Genomic DNA, 20,167 nt, shown 5'->3' with positions numbered 1-20,167 from the left:
GTTCTTTTAATATTGCCATATGACCATGTTTGAGCATATCAAAAAGGGAACCTTGCTTGTGTGCAACCTGCTTGTGCGCTACAAGGTGCATTCCAAATTGTTGTACAATAGAGATACATTGGTGTCCATGAATAAATTGAGTTGAGAAAACACTCAGGCATTCCTTCAATCTGATAATTAAGAATGGCTTGGAGAGATCTATTTTAACATGAGACAGCATTTTTTCATGTAATATACATGCCTTTAATTTATCTTGTGCAATAGTTGAAGTTGTACATGATTGTTCTTTGTCCAATTATCATTCTTAGTTTACTCCACAGTTATCCTGAAGTAAATCCTGTTCCCTATTGTCCGGAAGCTGCATTTTTTCAAAATCTTTCCTTGCAGAGATTCCAAGACCCAGGACAATCACTTGTCCGGTGGCAGCAACTTGCATCCTGGATAGTAATAGACTTTTTCACATTGGAAATCATAATATTTTGAATTCATCTGGCGTGTTGGAATACCAAGATATGGATCAAACAGCCAACAAAAAACAAAGCATTTATCTTCAAAATGGCGAATCAATTGTTCTGCAGTTTCTTGATACATCTCACTCACACGCCCCAAAAAAACCTTTGAGATGAAATCCACGCTTCCCCCACAAATTCAATGGTAACCACTAATAGTAAGCCCATCAGTTCACTTTTTGTGGCATAATTCATACTCAAATTAAATTAGGTGTCATACAACATGGATGCATAAGCTTCCAAAAATAAAAACCAAGGAAAATAAATGCAGCATTGCATAAACATGGTATTGGCTGATGTGGATGGCCGATGTATATCTTTGGAATTGGATGACTGGACCACATAATTGGTTGCTCAGCTGTAACATCAAATGCATAAATTGGCACTTCACATGAACAACTGACTCCCAAATATCTATCAAAAAATAACCTCACCGCTATTCTGGACAGAAAGATGCTGTCAACCACCTAGGCATTAAAAAGATACAGAAGGGCACATAATCTAATTCTTTATACAGCTCCTGAGGTAAATTAATGCTCATGTCACTATAGATATTAGTTTCCAAGACACTTATTATATTAGCATGGAATGAACTACTTACAGCAGCTATTATCACTATAATTCCAAGGTGACCAATAATAAATGATCAAACCATATCAGGAGCATTGCTACTGCATTGGAGCATTTTCACCTGCATCTATCAATAGAACAAACAGCTCTAAACTTTATGTTTCATACTCAGAAAGCTAGTATCATCTAAAGTTCATGGTGCAGATGTGCATTTTTGCAGACACTTTATTTAATAAACTATATATAAATTTTAAGATATCAGCAACGTACAATATTAGCAACATAGGAATCAAAGTAATGATAGACATTGCATGAACATTGATGTCATTGTGCACTCTCTTTAGTAACCTGATGGTGTATCTTATAAAGTACAGAATCAGATAGCCACGCTCCCTAAAATGTGCCATGCCATTATCATATATTTAGGCAAATATGTTTTTTCCTGCTGATATTACAATTCTTACATTAAACGATTTCAAAAATTATATGTAATATCATTGCAACACAATAGTTTTCATTTCTTCCAATAAAAATAATTGACTTTCAGAAGAGCAGGAATTGGTTATTGGGATTCAAATGTTGAATACAATTTGCCAGCATCCCACTCTAACACTATTCTAATAGAAGAATTATCCCACTGAAAACTAAATGGATCAATATTTTGACGACAATAATTAAAAGATGCTTTTTTCAGAAAAGATTATGTGAAGAAGTCATACTTTAATAACTCTCGACAGTAAATATCTCTTTATGGTTTTTTAATTGATTTGTCACATAAATCCCATGCATTATTGTGCATCAGTTTTTTTGTGCATGACCATAACTAGATCTTTTCGAAAGTCCCTTTCACTGACACTGTGCAGCACACCTGGATGTATTTTTCTAAGATTAATTCTGCTAATACCATTCCATTTTTAAAAGGTAACAATTAAGGTTCCATAAAGTCACTTTTTTGACCTGCTGAATAAGAAATAAAACATGTTTCCCCTGGAGGCTGCTAAAAGGTTCTTTAAGTGACATTTAATAAGCTTTAAAACACACATTGCCAGTTCAATTCCCCAAGTGTATTTGTTCTCTTCTCCGAATGAAACAATATCCCACATATTGTCCATTTTGTTGCATTTCTGTAGCTTCCCAGTAAATGGCAGTAAATGCTTCTAAGAAATAGATAATGGAGGTTATGTTCAAAAACAATCTGCATTTACAATCCAAGAGCAAACAACAATGCCCGCTGGTATAACTTAATAAGTGAGTGGAAGTGCTAAAAACAAACACCAATGATCCCCATCAACTGCATTATTTATTTAATTTTGTTCTAAAAATGCTTCAACATATTCAGAACTACGTTGCTTTTCCTGGAAAAGTAACTAATTGAAACCTCCGCTAATGAGAATGAATGTATTTCACAGCCTTTGGCAAAAAAAGAACATATTAAGAGATAATAACTGATGAAGATACTCAGGGAGGGCCATGCCATCGGCACTGTTTCAATTAAAATTGAAATTCGTTACTCCTTTTTAAGAGGCTGAATTTGATGACACACTGCAATTATTTTTGATTAATCGCAATGATAAAAGGTTGGTTGACTGTGCATTTATAAAAAAGAACAGCAAGTTGGAATTTGTAGTTTTCCTTTCTGATTCATGACATATGCAGCACCCATCTTCCAACTAATGTAACGCCCTGCGCTTCCACACTGATTTCTCTGAGGTTCAATTACAAAATGTTATCTCCTTCAACAGTTACTTGATCACAGTACGATTCCCAAGGGGACACGTTGGCACTTAAGCTTTGCTGAAAGTGCAGGTCGTTTTACTCACCAGTCGTTTCGACGATTCCCTCAAGGATAACGACTATCTCGAATTGCTCCGTTTGCATTGATCGCTGAGAGAGGTCGTAGAAAGGGCTCTTGCTATCAATCACATGGCAGATAGTGAGTGGGGAGACGAGGAAAAGCTGATCTGCCCCTGTGCTAAATCCCACGTCCAGTTCTAGTTGATCGAGGGGCAAGAATTCACCCTCAGGCGTCTGCCGGGACTAGACAAGCGTGGAGAGAAGACATCAACATTGGGCTAGCTACTCGTCAAGACATCCTGAAAGCCCTTTTACATCACCGCCAACCCGCTGAACAATTAATAATGAGTGAAAATATTCTCTATTCAGGTTCGATGACCCAGATTAAGGAGTGGGCTCTGTGTATAACACGAATGAATTATATATATTTAAATAGGGATCGGAACATTTCCTATCATAAAAGATCGCGCCTCAACACCATCGAGGAATCCCCATCGAACTACTTTGGCATCTATTCAGTCCTGAAAATGTTAACTCGCATTTCGCTTGTGCATGAGGCACTCCCCATGTAAATCTTGTTTAACTAATATGCCAGCATATAAATGTATTCACTGGTCGCTCGAAGGCTAATTTGTGGAAGTTTTCAATTCTTTACTGAATACGTTTGCTGATCCAATGACCTGGTTTTCTGTTTTCGTCATTGTATTACTGGATTTGTAGTCGAGTGTTTAGAATAAAGCGCGTCAGGGTGGCAGTCTCCTGTCGGGTCAGAATGGTCCGACAATGCAAACATCAATCTAATCAACTGTGTACCTTGTGCATATAGCGCCCAATCCCGTCCCTTGGAAAAGTTTCCAACCACATCTTTAACAATTAACTGCTTCAAAGTTTGATTTACAATGGCTGTAGTCAAAAGCAAGATCCCAAACAGTGAGACAGATGGTTCCTCTGTTCTGCAATGCCCAGCTCTTACAGGATTTGAAATCAGTTCCTCTGCACCCTTCCCGTTCCTGAAAGTGTTTTCCTTAGGGGGGGGGGGGGGGGGGGGGGGCGTTGGGAAGGGCCATTATGCGTACGGTTGTGGTGTCGCCACTTGCTGTGTCATGAACAGGTGTAAATTTACCCACCCACCCTATCCGGAGAACAAGTCGTTAGCTGATCAAAAAATATCCATTCATTTTCTAACCCCATTAACCTGCGCTCCTTTCCAAAGATCGCTCCTTAGTTCATATTTTTAGGCAGTAGGGCAAAGTAAGAAGATCTTGGAGAAAAATACTGTCAAAATTGTCTCCCCAGATCAAAAAAAAGACCGTCAGCACTTGTAACGATAAATTTTAGAACTTGCAAGATTCAAACAAGTGGAATTAAATTTGTGCTAGAAATTACACACTGGAGAGGCGTCCAATTTAAGTATCTGACCGCCGCCCCCCCCCCCCCCCCCCTTAAACACACCAAATCTGATTCCAAGTAATGACGACTGTGTTAACACCGCAACTTAATCTAAATGCAAAAACTGTCTCCAATGTAATTGTTATTCCATCAGTTTCAGTAGCGATGCTTACAGGCAGAATTATACACATTCAAGTGATGGGTCTATTTGTAATTCTTAATTGGAATCCCGATAGTGTTTCAAACAGGCTGTTTAATAATGGTGGGTAAAAAGACGAGATTTTCAATGTGGATAATTATGACTATGGTATTTGGATCCATAGGGACAGACCGTTAGCCAAGTGGTTTCTGAAATCCGTGTACAAAATGCATGGAACATGTGTGTATATGTAACACAAATTAAGCCAACGGGGGTTCAGGGTGGAATCTCAGGTTTGGGTGGATTTTAATTTGCCAGTCTTTTTGTTTGCTCCGAGCAACATATAGTCCCAGAGAATTCCATTGTACCCTCAATTGAAGGATTTAACTGATCGTGCAGGCATGATTTTTTGTGTGGGTGACGCCGATTCCACCCCCCCCCCCCCCCCCGCTACCCTCCCCCTTCACCTCCACCCCAGCCAGGACAAATGAACTGGCAGGCAAGTGATTAATGGTTTGGAGAGAAAATAATTAGCCCAATAGTAATGTGGCATAAATGTAAAGCGGAAATGTGGCAAATAATGATCCAATGAACTACCGCTAAATGACATTTTTAACTGAAGCATATCATTCCCGAGAAGACCCTACACCCGCCCCCGCATATTACACAAAATGTGTGCTGGAGTCTCACCCACATTAAAACAGCCCTTGGCAAGATTATGTCCTTTGGTTTCAAAAGAACCTTTAAGAAATCCACACAATTCAATAAATCAAGCCCTTGCCTAAATTGTGCATAAAATCCTTGTGGTAAATGTGTGAAAACACATAAACACGTTAAGATGCCTTGATGTCTGGAACATACGCATTGATTATTGAAACAAATGTTTTCTTGCAGTGTGTCTCACTTACTTTGAGCAATTTGCAGCGTATCTGTGCCGACACCATATGGCTGTTGCGGAGGTTTCCTACTCTGAACATTAGAGTCAGTTTGCCATCTCTCATGGAAATCACCGCATGTTCGCTGAACATCAGCGTTTCTGCTCGCTTCTTGGGTTGAGACATTTTTATAAACATGCAACCGATCAAGAATGCGTCCACAATGGAGCCCAGGATGGACTGAAGGAGGAACAGAATGATCCCCTCTGGGCATTTGTCAGTGATGTACCTGTATCCGTACCCGATGGTGGCCTCCGTCTCGATAAAGAACAAGAAGGCAGAAGGAAAGTTGTAGACGTTGGCAACACAAGGGGTGTACTTCTCATCGTGAGCCTTGTTGAGGTCGCCGCGGATGTAAGCGATTAGCCACCACATCGACGCCATAAAAAGCCAAGCCACCGTGTAGGTGAGAATAAAAATGAACAAATTCCAGCGCCATTTCAAATCAACCAATGTGGTAAATAAATCCGAGAGATAACGGCTGGTTTCGCCGCTCAGGTTCCCATGCTGCACATTGCAACGCCCGTTCTTGTCCACAAACCTCTGCCTCTTTTTCTTGGGTGGCTGAGTAAATCCAGAGCCACTGGACAAGGTGGTCACTACTTGGTAATCGTCACCAAATTTTCTTCTAAGTGCGGACATAATATGGGTAACTGGCCAGATTAATACTCTGACAGCCTTAACTTGCTTTCCTCTCCACCTGGCGTGGTTCAGCTCCCAGCCAACCACTACCTGCCCAACAAAAAAATGAAATAAAATAAGGGAATTAGCTTGGTGAGCCAAACAAAGAAACTCCGATTCGTTGCCCCTTTGAAAATGCGCACAAGAGCATCGCGACTAGTTCTCGATCTGCAGCAAGCCCCGTTTCACAGGCGATCGTCCTCCAACCTCCCTCCTCTCCGCAGGTTGCCCAGTGGGACCGGAGCGTCCCTGCTCCTCTTGTGAAGAGGTCTCTATTTTAATAAGTACACCACCTCCGATCTCCCCCAAAAGTTTACCCAGATTCTAACATTTCTACCGCCCTGTCTTGTCGTCTTACTTTTCTTTTTGTTTGAGCCTAGATTCCGCGTGCCTGATGCTTGAAGCAAGTTAAATGAAGCATTCGCAGTCGCTGATGTTGTTGCAGGCTCCACTTCGCCCTCTCACTCAGCTAGCTCGTCTTCTTCTTGCCGATGAAGGTTGAATGTAGTGATTTTCGCCTGCGATCCCCACAGCAGGTGAAGCCCTCCTCCTCCACCACCTCTTCCCGCCCCGGTGCGGGTATTGCCGTCTTTCAGGTGGCAGCTTGCGGCTGAGAGAAGCGCTGCGGCTCCGACCGCTTCCTCGTGCTGCAGGTGAGAGCGCGCACACTGGGTCTCCCCGGGGCTGGCTGGTTCGCGCTCGCCCCCTCCCCGCGCGCGCCCCCGGCGCACAGCCCACTCGGCGCGCCCCCGGCGCACATCCCGCTCGGCGCGCGCCCCACGCGCAGCGCACATTCCACTCCGGGCGCGCGCTCCGATGCCTGCTCGCTGCGCGCGCACGTGGGCGGGCGAGCGAGTGAATGGTACACGTGGGCGAATTCAGAGTTTCTTTTAACCTGGCAACCCTGAGGTTTATTTAAAGCCGACAGAAAAAGATGTACAAATATATATATGTGTATATGTATGTGTGTGTGAGTATAGATATATATAATATATATATATGTGTATGAACGCGTGCTTCTACTTCAGCCAAAACATAATGTTGGGGAGGGATCTGTGTTCAGACAGTTCTCAAGTACTGAAAGGAAAGACAAATGGAGAATGTGCACCGGCCATTTGAACACAGGGGAGCATCAGCCAATTTTGATGAGAAAAGAGACCATTACAATTGGAGTAAAACAATCAGCTCTTTCCCATCGCCCATTCTGTTAATCGGGTTTTCAGAAAATAGTTTCAGTTGCAATTTTTACATCAAATGCTTTTCATAGAGGTTTTCCAGAGTTTATTTCAATTTTTGTGAGCTGCCATCATCTCCAGGTGACCACTTGAAAGCCACCTTAGCAGGAATGAATATTGCATTTATGGGTGCAAAGGATTATTTCATTTTCAAATATTCTTTTTTTCATACCTGCTGTAAAAAGGGGATTTTATAAAAACTTGGCTTACAGTGTAAAGCAGTGATGGACAACCTCGGCTAGTGAGTGAGTGGACTGCATGGGTGGCCCTCCTTCACCTCAGTGAGCTGCAAGATTGAAATCAGGCTTGTTTACTAACCATGACCCCATGAATAAGATTAAATACATTTCATACAACAGAATATTTCATAATGAGTTATATTTAATCAACCACATATTAATAGAACTGTCAACGTCAAATGATAAAGACAAAATGAATATTTAGACTTTGGATACAGAGGGAGCGCACAGGTCTCCCATTCAATGCTGTGTACAATCAGCATGCACCTCACTTCAGTTCGCTTTACGCGCATATCAGTAAGAAAAAGAACTATGCAGACAGAAATCAGCAGAATGTGGTAACCCTGTTCACAGGTAACGGCCAGAAAAACGTCTCGTGGGCCGCATTCAGAACTCAGATGGGTTACAAAGGACAAAGAACAATACAGCACAGGAACAGGCCCTTCGGCCCGCCAAGCCTGCCCCGATCATATATCCTATCTAGACCAACCACCTGTATCCTATACCTTGACTGTTCATGTGCCTATCCAAATAAGTCTTAAAGGTCACTAATGTATCTGTCTCAACCACCTCACTTGGCAGTGCATTCCAGGCCACCGCCACGCTCTGTGTAAAAAACTTTCCCCGCACATCTCCACTGAACCTTTTCCCCCCTCACCTTGAACCTGTGCCCCCTTGTAATTGTCATTTCTGCCCTAGGAAAAGCCTCCAACTGTTCACCCTATCTATAACCCTAATAATTTTATAAACTTCTATCAGGTCGCCCCTCAGCCTCCATCTCTCTAGGGAGAACAATCCCAGTTTATTCAGTCCTCCACATAGCTAATACCCTCCATACCAGGAAACATCCTGGTAAACCTTTTCTGTACTCTATGCAAAGCCTCCACGTCTTTCTGGTAGTGCAGTGACCAGAATTGGACATGGTATTCCAAATGTGGCCTAACCAATGTTTTATATAATTGTAACATCATTTTTGAGCTTTTCGATACCCCGTCCTATGAAGGCAAGCATGCCATTTGCTTTCTTCACCACCATTTCCACCTGTGCTGCCACTTTTAAGGATCTGTGGACCTGCACACCCATATCTCTCTGTGTCTCTATGCTCCTGATGGTTCTACACATGGCCCTTGGGCCGCAGGTTGCCTACCAGCCTCATTGTTGGTGCAATTCATGAAATTATTGAGATTCACTGGTCAGATAATTTCAGACTGCAGAAGTGTGACCCAGTAAGTTAATTAATACCTATTATTCAAGCCATAACTATGGTTCTTTTATGGAGGAAGACCTGGTGAGTAAATTCAAGTATCTGTGTGTGGGAATGAAAATTAAGCAATGGATTAGCTCTGGCTGATGTAAATTGGAGAAGTGCAGTGGCACGGTGTGTGATAGAAAAGCACTGAAATGAACACTCTACAAATGTAATAAATGCTGCCGCAGTCCCAGTGGACTGGATTTGAATTTGTCACATGTACCAAAGTACAGTGAAAAGTATTGTTCTGCGTCCAGTCCAGACCAATTGTTCTATGAAAAACATAGAACATATAAATATACAAAGTGAATACATAGACATAGACATTGGGTGAAGCATACAGAGTGTAGTGCTCGGACCTTAAAATGCTGTCCGCTTGGAGAATTGACTGGTGGTGATTTAACCTGAGGGTCACCACACCACAGGCAAAGTTGAGAAGAAAAGGTCTTCATGAATAACCTGAGCTGGTACGGGAATTCAACCCACACTATTGGTGTTGCACCGCATCATGAATCAGCCATAAAACTATGGCATATAGGAGCAAAATTAGACCATACGGCCTATCTAATCTGTTCTGCCTTTCGATCTTGGCTGATATGTTCCTCATCCCCATTCTCCTGCCTTCTCCCCATAACCTCTGATCCCATTATTAATCAAGAAATTTCCTTATTAATCAAGAACACCAGATTTGGGCTTGAGGTGCTGTCAACTACAGGGCTACAGACTAAGAGGTGGAAGGTTGAATTGGACACAATATTTCTCAGAACAGAAGAATTAGGAGCAGGAGTAGGTGATTTAGCTTCTCGAGCCTGCTACATTGTTCAACACAATCATGGTTGAACTCATCATGGCCTCAACTTCACCATCCTGTCCATTCACTGTAACCCTTCAACCCATTACGAATTAAAAATCTGATAAATTTCTCCTTAAATTTACTCACTATCCCAGCATCCATCACACTCTGGGGTAACGAATTCCACAGACTCACGACCCTTTGGGAGAAGTAGTGTCTCCTCATCTGTTTTAAATTTCATAGAATTTACAGTGCAGAAGGAGGCCATTCGGCCCATCGAGTCTGCACCGGCCCTTACAAAGAGCAACCCACTCAAGCCCACGTATCTACCCTATCCCCGCAACCCAGCAACCCCCACTTAGCATTTTTGGACACGAAGGGCAATCCACCTAACTCGCACATCTTTGGACTGCGGGAGGAAACGGGAGCTCCCTGAGGAAACCCAGGCACACACGGGGAGGACGTGCAGACTCCGTCCAGACAGTGACACCTTTGCTACCCCTTATCCTGAAACCATGACCTCTCAATCGAGAATGCCCCACAAGAAGAAGCATTCGCTCCACGTCTACTTTATCCATGGGCGGGGTACTCCATTTGGGAGACTTTGGACGGGATTCTCTGTTTGCCGACCCAAAATCGTATTCGGCGATCGGGCGGAGAATCCCTTTTGTTGCCAAAATTGGGAGCGGCGCCTGTTTTCGGATGCTCTGCCTCCTCCAAAACGGCAACACCGGTGAGTACGTCGCACGCCATTGGAACGGCGTCAGGACATGGCCTGAAGGCCCTCCTCTGATGCACCGCCATCAATGTGCCAACTTCCCGCTGGCATGAGACACGTGTGGTCTGAGTTTTTGTCAGCTTCGCGTGGTGGTTGCGGACTGTGTCCAGCGCCTCCACAGTCAGAGGGAGGAAACTGTTCCACTGGCCGGTGTGGCTTCGGCGGGGGGGGGGGGGGGGGAGACTGGTCTGGGGGTTACGGGGGACACTATCTGGCAGGCTGGGTCTGCACGCAGCCAGCACCATGTTGTACGGCGCGACCGCTGCAGGCCGTCACCATGCGCATGCACGGCCACGGACCCGGCAATTCTCCAGCCATTTCTGTCAAGAACGCTGGGGGTTTTATATGGCGCGGCTGCTAGCCCCCCACTGTGCGGAGCATCAGTGCAGGAGCGCTACTGACTTTTTCATTGTAAAACTAGACACTTCCTCCTTTCATAGCCTCAAAATCGGAGAATCCAGCCCTATGTTCTCCCGCCGGAACTGAATTGCAACAGTTTTACAACCCCTTGCAGTCGCAAAGCGGCATGCAATTCAGTGTTCCACCCCATGCAATTTATGTATGCCTGGAATATGAGGGATTCCCAGGGAATCCCACTATATGGTTGCGATCTTGAGCATGTGGCCCAATAGCGAGGTCCTGCGGCTGGCCATCCCACCCCCAGCACTGCAAATTGACCCTGACCCCCTCAAGTCAATCCCCGCCAGATTGCCTGGGTGCCCTCCCCACCACCATGTATGGGGTGACCTGCCTTGCCACCCCCCCCTCCCCCCCGGGAACCGTGTAATGGGGAACCCCCACAGGGACCCTCTATCTAAAGGGAACCCCTCCACAGACTCCCCCTCACACACAGCCTCCCCGCCCCCACACACACTGAGGGAGAATTCAGAATGTCCAAATCGCCTAACAAGCACGTCTTTCGGGACTCCTGGGAGGAAACCGGAGCACCGAGAGGAAACCCATGCAGACACAGGGAGAACATGTACACTCCGCATGGAAATCGGCCCAAGCCAGGTATAAAACCCTGGCACTGTGAAACAACAGTGCTAGCCACAATGCTATCATGCCACCAAAGAGAGGTAAGTGCAGTGAAATCTCATGCTTGATTGATTGGAATGCACTTATTGCTTGGAATGCACTTACCTCTCTTTGCTCTGGTCAATGTTTATAAACATTGGGGTTTCAAAGGTCACTGAAGTCCTGCCGATGGTTTTCACAAGCTGTCAATCACAGACCACGACTAAAGCTGTGAATAGCCTGCAGATAATGGATCTGTGGGGACCAGAGGCAGGAACAGCTGCTCTCTTTAGACGAATGGGCACGTGGATCTGCAAGGTAAGTATCACAGCTATAATGCTCCCCACTGCACCTGTCTGGACTGCCCTCTAACTTCCAGACAGGGATCCCTTTACTGGAGGGGGTGGTACTCTGTTGAAGGGGTGGGGGGTCTCTCTGTGTGTTGGGGTGGTCTGTGGAGGGGGTTCCTTTCGTCAGGGGTCTCTGTGTGGGTCGCCCTATTACAGGGTTCCCTGGAGGGAATCTCCCTATTACAAGGGTCGCTGGGGGATTCCCCTATTATAGAGGCCCCTGTAGGGAGGGTGGGTGGGGGGGTCTGCTAGAGGAGGTGTCAGCAGGCAGTGCATTGTTTGACGGGGGTGATCCTCAAATGGGCTCAGATGGTCTCTACCACTGTGGCACTGAACCTCACGGTGGCCAAGGGAGCAGCCATTGCCTACTGGTCCCACTGCAAGGTACCCCACGTCAGTTCATGATTGCTACGCCCAAAAATGATCCGCGCCCACGTGATTTCCAGCCACGAGGACTGGAGATTCATGGGAGGCTGGAGCACAGGGCGCCCAGCTTGCTAAATAAATGCAAATGGATCATTAAGATCTATTTGCATTTATTTACATCACCTCACCCCCACCACCTGTGTGCATTGTGGACCTTGTTCACATCGCCAGCGGGGGGTCGGAGCATTACAGCGCCGATCCCAATTTTCAACCGGCGTCCAATTCTCTGTCCCATCAGGGAACAAGTTACGGGCATTCCGGGAGGGGGAATTCCACTCCATACCTTTTATCATCTTATATACTTCAATTTGATCTCCCCTCATTCTTCTAAACTCCAGAGAGTATAGGACTAAACTACTCAATCTCTCCTCATAAGACTAACCACTCATTTCTCTCCCCATTTGGATGGTAAGTTGCCTTTCCATTTTTCCGACCAAAATGGATGACCTTACACTCATCCACTTTAAACACCATCTGCCACATTTTGGCCCACTGGATGGGTTCTTATTTCCACATTGCAATTTATTGGCCCACTTATCATAGTGTCATCTGCAAATTTGGCTATCCAGTCAAGTGAGCTGATCTACAAGATGGTTGCAAGCTCCACCTTGTTGTATGTTGCAGAAACCTATGACTAAAGTTAAGGTGAACAGCAACTAATACTAAAGGTGTTGTCATGTGAGAGTACCTTTAAGAAATGGGTGTTTAGAAATGGGTATGCATATAAATATCTGCAGTGAGAGTATGGATGTGGTATATCTGGATTTCCAGAAAGCCTTTGACAAGGTGCCACACAAAAGGTTGCTGCATTAGATAAAGATGCATGGCATTAAGGGTAAAGTAGTAGCATGGATAGAGGATTGGTTAATTAATAGAAAGCAAAGAGTGGGGATTAATGGGTGTTTCTCTGGTTGGCAATCAGTAGCTAGTGGTGTCCCTCAGGGATCCGTGTTGGGCCCACAATTGTTCACAATTTATATTGATGATTTGGAGTTGGGGACCAAGGGCAATGTGTCCAAGTTTGCAGATGACACTAAGATGAGTGGTAAAGCGAAAAGTGCAGAGGATACTGGAAGTCTGCAGCGGCATTTGGATAGGTTAAGTGAATGGGCTAGGGTCTGGCAGATGGAATACAATGTTGACAAATGTGAGGTTATCCATTTTGGTAGGAATAACAGCAAACGGGATTATTATTTAAACGATAAAATATTAAAGCATGCCGCTGTGCAGAGAGACTTGGGTGTGCTAGTGCATGAGTCACAGAAGGTTGGTTTACAGGTGCAACAGGTGATTAAGAAGGCAAATGGAATTTTGTCCTTCATTGCTAGAGGGATGGAGTTTAAGACTAGGGAGGTTATGTTGCAATTGTATAAGGTGTTAGTGAGGCCACACCTGGAGTATTGTGTTCAGGTTTGGTCTCCTTACTTGAGAAAGGACGTACTGGCACTCGAGGATGTGCAGAGGAGATTCACTAGGTTAATCCCAGAGCTGAAGGGGTTGGATTATGAGGAGAGGTTGAGTAGACTGGGACTGTACTCGTTGGAATTTAGAAGGATGAGGGGGGATCTTATAGAAACATTTAAAATTATGAAGGGAATAGAAAGGATAGATGCGGGCAGGTTGTTTCCACTGGCGGGTGAAAGCAGAACTAGGGGACATAGCCTCAAAATAAGGGGAAGTACATAGAACATAGAACAGTACAGCACAGAACAGGCCCTTCGGCGTTGTGCCGAGCAATGATCACACTACTTAAACCCACGTAACCCGAATACCCGTAACCCAACAATCCCCCCATTAACCTTACACTACGGGCAATTTAGCATGGCTAATCCACCTAACCCGCACATCTTTGGACTGTGGGAGGAAACCGGAGCACCCGGAGGAAACCCACGCACACACGGGGAGGACGTGCAGACTCCACACAGACAGTGACCCAGCCAGGAATCGAACCTGGGACCCTGGAGCTGTGAAGCATTGATGCTAACCACCATGCTACCGTGAGGCCCCCTAGATTTAGGACTGAGTTTAGGAGGAACTTCTTCACCCAAAGGGTTGTGAATCTATGGAATTCCTTGCCCAGTGAAGCTGTTGAGGCTCCTTCATTACATGTTTTAAGGTAAAGATAGATAGTTTTTTGAAGAATAAAGGGATTAAGGGTTATGGTGTTCGGGCCGGAAAGTGGAGCCGAGTCCACAAAAGATCAGCCATGATCTCATTGAATGGCGGAGCAGGCCCGAGGGGCCAGATGGCCTACTCCTGCTCCTAGTTCTTATGTTCTTATGTTCTTATGTATTCCTTGGGGGTTATATTTGAATTGATGGTTGCTAAGATGTTCACTGTATGTTTTAAAAAGGTTAACTTGAATTCATAGAATAAACATTGTTTTGCTTTAAAAAATACTTTTCCATTTCTGCTGTACCACACCTGTAGAGTGGGCCATTTGCTCCGCATACCACAATCTATTAAAAGTTGTGGGTCAGGTGAACTCCATGATGCACTTTGGGGTTCTCTAAACCCTGGCCCATAACAGGCGTGGATGCTGAAATGATATGTAAAGTGACAAAAATAAGGACACGCTCAGAAACAAGTACTTCAGAGGTCATTGAAGATTGTGGATTTGTCAAAGAAAGTAACTGAGAAGAGATTGAAATGGACTGGTCATCTATTGCAGAGAGGGTGAGAACATGTGGTGTGATCAGCGATGGAGTTGGAACTGCCAGGAAGAAGAAGTGGATAGCCTAAGATCAGATCAAAGAATCAATGATGAGAGATGATGAGTAGTACAAATTGAAGATGAATGGAGGACAACCCCAAGTAAAATGGGAGAAGCTGACTATAGAAGGCATCCATGGTGCTATTATTCTGCAGCAGCCCATGGTGGTTATATTATTTAAAAGTCCTGAAGCAATGAACAGATAGCTGTTGAGAGACCATGGCTATCTTTGTTGAAATGGCTGATGATCACAACTGGAAACTCCAGTCAGCAGTAAAATGCAGATACAATGAGGCCCCTGCCACTCACCAAAGTTTTTGTTGCATGCACCATAAAGAGGCTAAAGCAACAATTCCATTGTTTGCACCATTCAGCTGAGATGTTGCAAAGAGTCCAATATCATCACCAGATGCTGCCCACTGGACAATTTAACCCAAAGAGGAATCAGCTGATCTTAACCTCATGTTTTTGTTCAAATATGAAATGCTGTATTGGGACACTTTTAAAAACAAGTCCTATCATTAATTTCTGTTGACTTACAAACTGACATGGGACTCTAGTTTGTAATTAGATGTCTTTTCTTTCCTTGAGCTGCAGTGAAACAGTGTAATTAAAGGTACTCTATTTTTATGCTTTCTCTTTTCCACTGAAATTTTGTAGATGCTTCAATTAAAGATAGCTCTCTAGTGATTTGAGCATATTTAGCTACTTCTGTTTCTACTTAAACATTCCCTCTGTTTCTAACACTCAAAGAAATGCCAGAACCTGCACTGAAAAGTAACGGAACGCAAACAAAGTGCATAGTGCAATCCTGTCATAACCAACAACAAATTGCATTTAACACCTTTAATATAGAAAGACATCTTAAGTGCTCAACAGAGGCATGAGCAGAAAACAGACATTGAGCTAAGTAAACACTAGGAAAAGGGATGGTTTTGCTTGGTTAAACAAAGGAGCAGAGGGAGGAAGTGAGTCAAAGGGATAGGGAGGAGGTATTCCAGAGTACAAAACTCAAACAGATGAAATAATGGTCTCCAGTAATGTTTGGGGAGATTAAAAAAAAAATCAGATTCAGATGAATGGGGAGTTTGGAAGATGGGGGCCGGGATGCTCCGATCCCGCACTGGGTCGGAGAATCACCGAGGGGGAGGCGTGAGAACCACGCCACGCCGCTCCGACGCCAGGCCGCCGATTCTCCGGTCGCCGCTGCGCTGGTTGGGGGCCGTTGAAAGTGGCCCCCTCAGCGATTCTCCGCGCTCATGGGCCGAGTGCTCGCCGAGTTCCACCAGCGAGGGTTACGTATGCTCCCACCCAGCGGGACCTCGGAGTTCTGGCTGCGGGGGCCATCCTAGTGGGGGGGGGGGGGGGGGGGGGGGGGGCAGCAGCGTCCGACTCCGGGGGGGGCCTCCATGGTTGCCAGGCCCGTGATCGGGGCCTACCGATCTGCAGGCGGGCTAATTTGGGGCGGGGAGGGCGCCTATGTTCCTCTGCGCCAGGCCCCTATAGCACTCCGCCATATTGCCCGGTGGCTGGGGCGGAGACAGCAACCCGGGCATATGTGCGGACCCATGCCGGCCGTGGCGCACATGTGCAGACCCGCACCGGCCGTGGCGCACATGCAAGGTTCCGTGTCGGCCGTGGCGCTCCGCCATTCGAGGCAACAGCACTCCAGTGCCGTACTAGCCCCTGAATAAGGGGTGAATGCCTGGGCCTGGAGGCTTATTGACACCGGTATTGCTCGTTTTGAGGCTTTGAGACCGGCGTCAACATTTGGGTTGGGATTTCGGTGAATCCCGGCCGGGTTGTGGGAGAATTGTAGGACTCTGGAAGGTTACAGATATGGGGCAGTATTCTCTGTCCCCCCCGCCGGGTTGGAGAATAGCCGGGGGGGCGGTGTGAATCCTGCCCCGCCGCTCCGACGCTGCCCGCGATATTCTCCGGCAGCCAAAAATTCCCACCGAAGGGAATCGCGCCGTGCGCCTCGCAGAATAGTGAGGGCCAGTGCGACGCTATGGTCCCTGGAGCTGCTCCAATTCTCCGGGCAGGACAGGCCAAAGTCCCGCCGATATGACCATGGGTCACGCTGGTGCAAATCAAACAACCTTTTTAAAGGTGTAAACCAGTCGTGCTGGTTTGCGCTGGCCAGCGCGGAGGTAGGGGTCGCTTGGGGTGGCCGCCGGAGATGTGACGGCACGGTCATAGATGGGGGGGTGCGGGTTCAGGTGGAGGGTGCGTGCCGGTGGAGAGTGCGTGCTGGTGATTGTGGTCGGTGCCGGGGGTGGGGGTGAGTGCCGGGGAGGGTGGGTGCCGGAGCGGGTGACTGCTGGGGAGGGTGTGAGCTGGGGATGAGGGGGGGGGGCGCTGGGGAGGGGGGTGGGGGGGCTGGGGAGGGTGAGTGCCAGAGAGGGTGAGTGCCGGGGAGGGTGAGTGCCAGGGAGGTGTGTGGGTGAGTGCCAGGGAGGGTGAGTGCCGGGGAGGATGAGTGCCAGAGGGGTGTGTTGGTGAGTGCCGTGGAGGGTGAGTGCCGGGGAGGGTGAGTGCCGGGGAGGGGGGGCTGCGGAGGGTGAGTGCCAGGGAGTGTGAGTGCCGGTGGGGTGAGTGCCGGTGGTGTGAGTGCCGGGGGGTGAGTGCCGTGGAGGGTGAGTGCCGGGGAGGGTGAGTGCCGGGGAGGGGGGGGGGCTGCGGAGGGTGAGTGCCAGGGAGTGTGAGTGCCGGTGGGGTGAGTGCCGGTGGTGTGAGTGCCGGGGGGGTGAGTGCCGGGGAGGGTGAGTGCCGGGGAGGGGGGGCTGCGGAGGGTGAGTGCCGGGGAGTGTGAGTGCCAGGAGGGTGTACAGGTGAGTGCCGGTGGTGTGAGTGCCGGGGGGGGTGAGTGCCGGGGAGGGTAGGTGCCGGGGAGGGTGGGTGCCGGGGAGGGTGAGTGCCGGTGGTGTGAGTGCCGGGGGGGTGAGTGCCGGGGAGGGTGAGTGCCGGGGAGGGTGAGTGCCGGTGGTGTGAGTGCCGGGGGGGTGAGTGCCGGGGAGTGTGAGTGCCGGGGGGGTTAGTGTGAGTGGCAGGGAGTGTGAGTGCGGGGGAAGGGGGCTGGGGAGAGGGGGGCTGGGGAGGGTGAGTGGTGGGGAGGGGTTGCCTGGCCAGGTGCCAGGTGGCAACCGTCGTGACCATGCAGCCTATGGCACCTGGCTGCGGAGGAGGGAATGTACAATGATGATATGTCGTCTATCCCCCATCCCCTGCAGACCGTAATGTTTGGGCATCACTCAGCGATGTTGGCCGCCGTTGTGGGAGCCACCCTTTAACACATTGCCCTGGGGACCTGGGGCAGGAGCGTGCCAGGGAGGCGGCGGAGGCTGCCGCAAAGGAGCGTGCCGCAGAGAGGCAGGTGGCAACCCCCCAGGCTGGAGGGCCGCCTGCCCAACAGGACGAGGAGGAGGAGGAGGAGGAGAATGAGAAGGAGGAGGAGGAGGTGGTGGTGACACGGCGATGGAGACGGCGATGAAGCCCCGTGTGAACCGGCGCCGCACGTCGTACCAGGACCCCACGGACCGGGCATGCAAGAGGCGACTCAGGATGAGCCGGGAAACTGTCGCCCATATGTGCCACCTGATGGCACACCTGACACCAGGTGCACTGGGGGAGGATACCCTCTCCCGGTGGCCATCAAGGTTATGGTGGCCCTAAACGTCTATGCGACGTTGTCATTCCAGGCGCCAAATGGGGACCTGTCCGGCATCTTGCAGGCATTGGTGCACCAGTGCATCCGTGCAGTGACGGACGCCCTGTCGGCCATCGCTGACCGCTATATTCAGTTCCCTGTCGACCGGGCCAGCCAGGATGCCCGGGAAGCGGGCTTCGCTGCCGTAGCCAGGATGCCCATGGTCCAGGTGGCGATTGATAGGATGCATGTAGCCATGCGGACACCAGCTGATAACATGGCTGTATTCATGAATAGGAAGGGGACCTACTCCATGAACATTCAGGTGGTCTGCGACCACCGCATGAGGATCCTGCACGTCTGCGACCGGTACCCGGGCAATGTACATGATTCATTCGTATTGGTGAAATCGTTCATCCCCGCAATAGTCGAGGGACGCCACTCCCGGCTGAGGGGCTGGTTGCTGGGCGACGAGGGTTACCAGTTGCAGCCATGGCTGATGACGCCTCTACAGAGGCCACAGACTGACGTGGAGAACTGTTACAACGATACCCATGCAGCGACCAGAGGTGTGGTCGGGAGGTGCTTTGGGCTGCTGAAGATGCGCTTCAGGTGCCTGGACCGCTCTGGAGGGGCCTTTCAGTATCCTTTGAATAGGGTCGGCCGCATCATTGTGGTCTGCTGTGTCCTGCACAACATAGCCCAGCAGAGGGGCGATGTGCTGGAGGCAGAGGAGGGGGAGAAGGAGGGGGGAGGAGCAACACGATGAAGGGCAGGCCTCCCAAGACGCGGAAGATGGGGGCAATGTACAGGAAAGACCAGCTAGACATGGACGGAAAGCTGCCCACCGTTACCGGCAGGGCCAGCGGGCACGGGACGGGCTGATAGCCGCCCGGTTCACAGACTAGAGGGGTGTGGGAATCACCGGGTATGGGCACAGACAGCACAGTATGGCACCAGCATACCACCCTCACCCACCCACCCAGCAACAACCACCCTCACCCCACCTCCCACATGACCCGCATGCACACCACCCCTCCATTGCACATTCACCTGCGGCACACTGGGCAGGGCTCACACGGCCGCCGGTGGAACCATGTCTATTGCAGGCCATGGAGGATAATGACAACCCGCTCTGCGATGAGCTCCGGGCTCTACATCGTGAGACAATGTCTGACTCATGGCCACAATACCACCCTCCACTCAGACCATCCCTGCATGCGGCCGTGACACTGCAGCGCACGGTCCTGTCGTCTGCCCGGGGGATGGCGAGGGTGACCCGGGGGGCGGGGGGGCACGCTCAGCTGAGGCCGACGTTCTATCACCCCTCACACACATCTCACACCACAACCCCACACGCATCGGACAGAGCACAGAGGCAGCTTCTGTAAGTGTGAAAGTGATTTTAATGAAACAGTTCATACACTTGCCCTCGCCCCTATAACTAGTCTGTGCCCTGCACCCGTGCCAACTTACTCAGTGTCTAATTTGTTGGCCTTACAGGCCCTATGATTACATCTAGATGATTCCCCAGACGGTACAGCAGAACTGGAGGTGGACTCCTGTGATTCCTGCCCTGTGACTAGCGTCCCCTTTGGCGGCCGTTTCCTAGGGCAGCCCGGCCTGGATGGGATGGAGAGCTGGCAGCCTGTCAAGCCCGTTGTCCACCAGATGCACCCGGGACGGAAGAGGTGGTGTCCA

The 20,167-nt window shown here is 48.5% G+C and overlaps 1 protein-coding gene across 4 annotated transcripts in view; it reads right to left on the bottom strand.

Annotated features, from left to right (window-relative positions):
• Nucleotides 1-6,005, bottom strand: part of kcnj3a (potassium inwardly rectifying channel subfamily J member 3a) — a 348,840-nt gene extending 342,835 nt beyond the window's left edge. For 3 of the 4 annotated variants that reach the window (XM_038789563.1, XM_038789567.1, XM_038789564.1), the window contains exons 1-2: nt 5,310-6,005; nt 2,900-3,116 (exon numbers count right to left, since the gene is read on the bottom strand). In XM_038789563.1, the coding sequence (XP_038645491.1) occupies nt 2,900-3,116; nt 5,310-5,978 (886 nt within the window). In that variant the 5' untranslated portion in view covers nt 5,979-6,005. Of the gene's footprint in view, nt 1-1,826; nt 2,237-2,899; nt 3,117-5,309 lie in introns of those variants that run through there. The other variant, XM_038789565.1, reaches the window with a different exon arrangement.
• Between the last annotated feature and the right edge of the window lie 14,162 nt (nt 6,006-20,167).

This window comes from Scyliorhinus canicula, chromosome 2, assembly GCF_902713615.1.
Source record: "Scyliorhinus canicula chromosome 2, sScyCan1.1, whole genome shotgun sequence".
Lineage (NCBI taxonomy): Eukaryota > Metazoa > Chordata > Chondrichthyes > Carcharhiniformes > Scyliorhinidae > Scyliorhinus > Scyliorhinus canicula.
The sequence above is the reverse complement of the archived record's forward strand: the minus strand, read 5'-3'. Positions and strand labels throughout refer to the sequence as shown.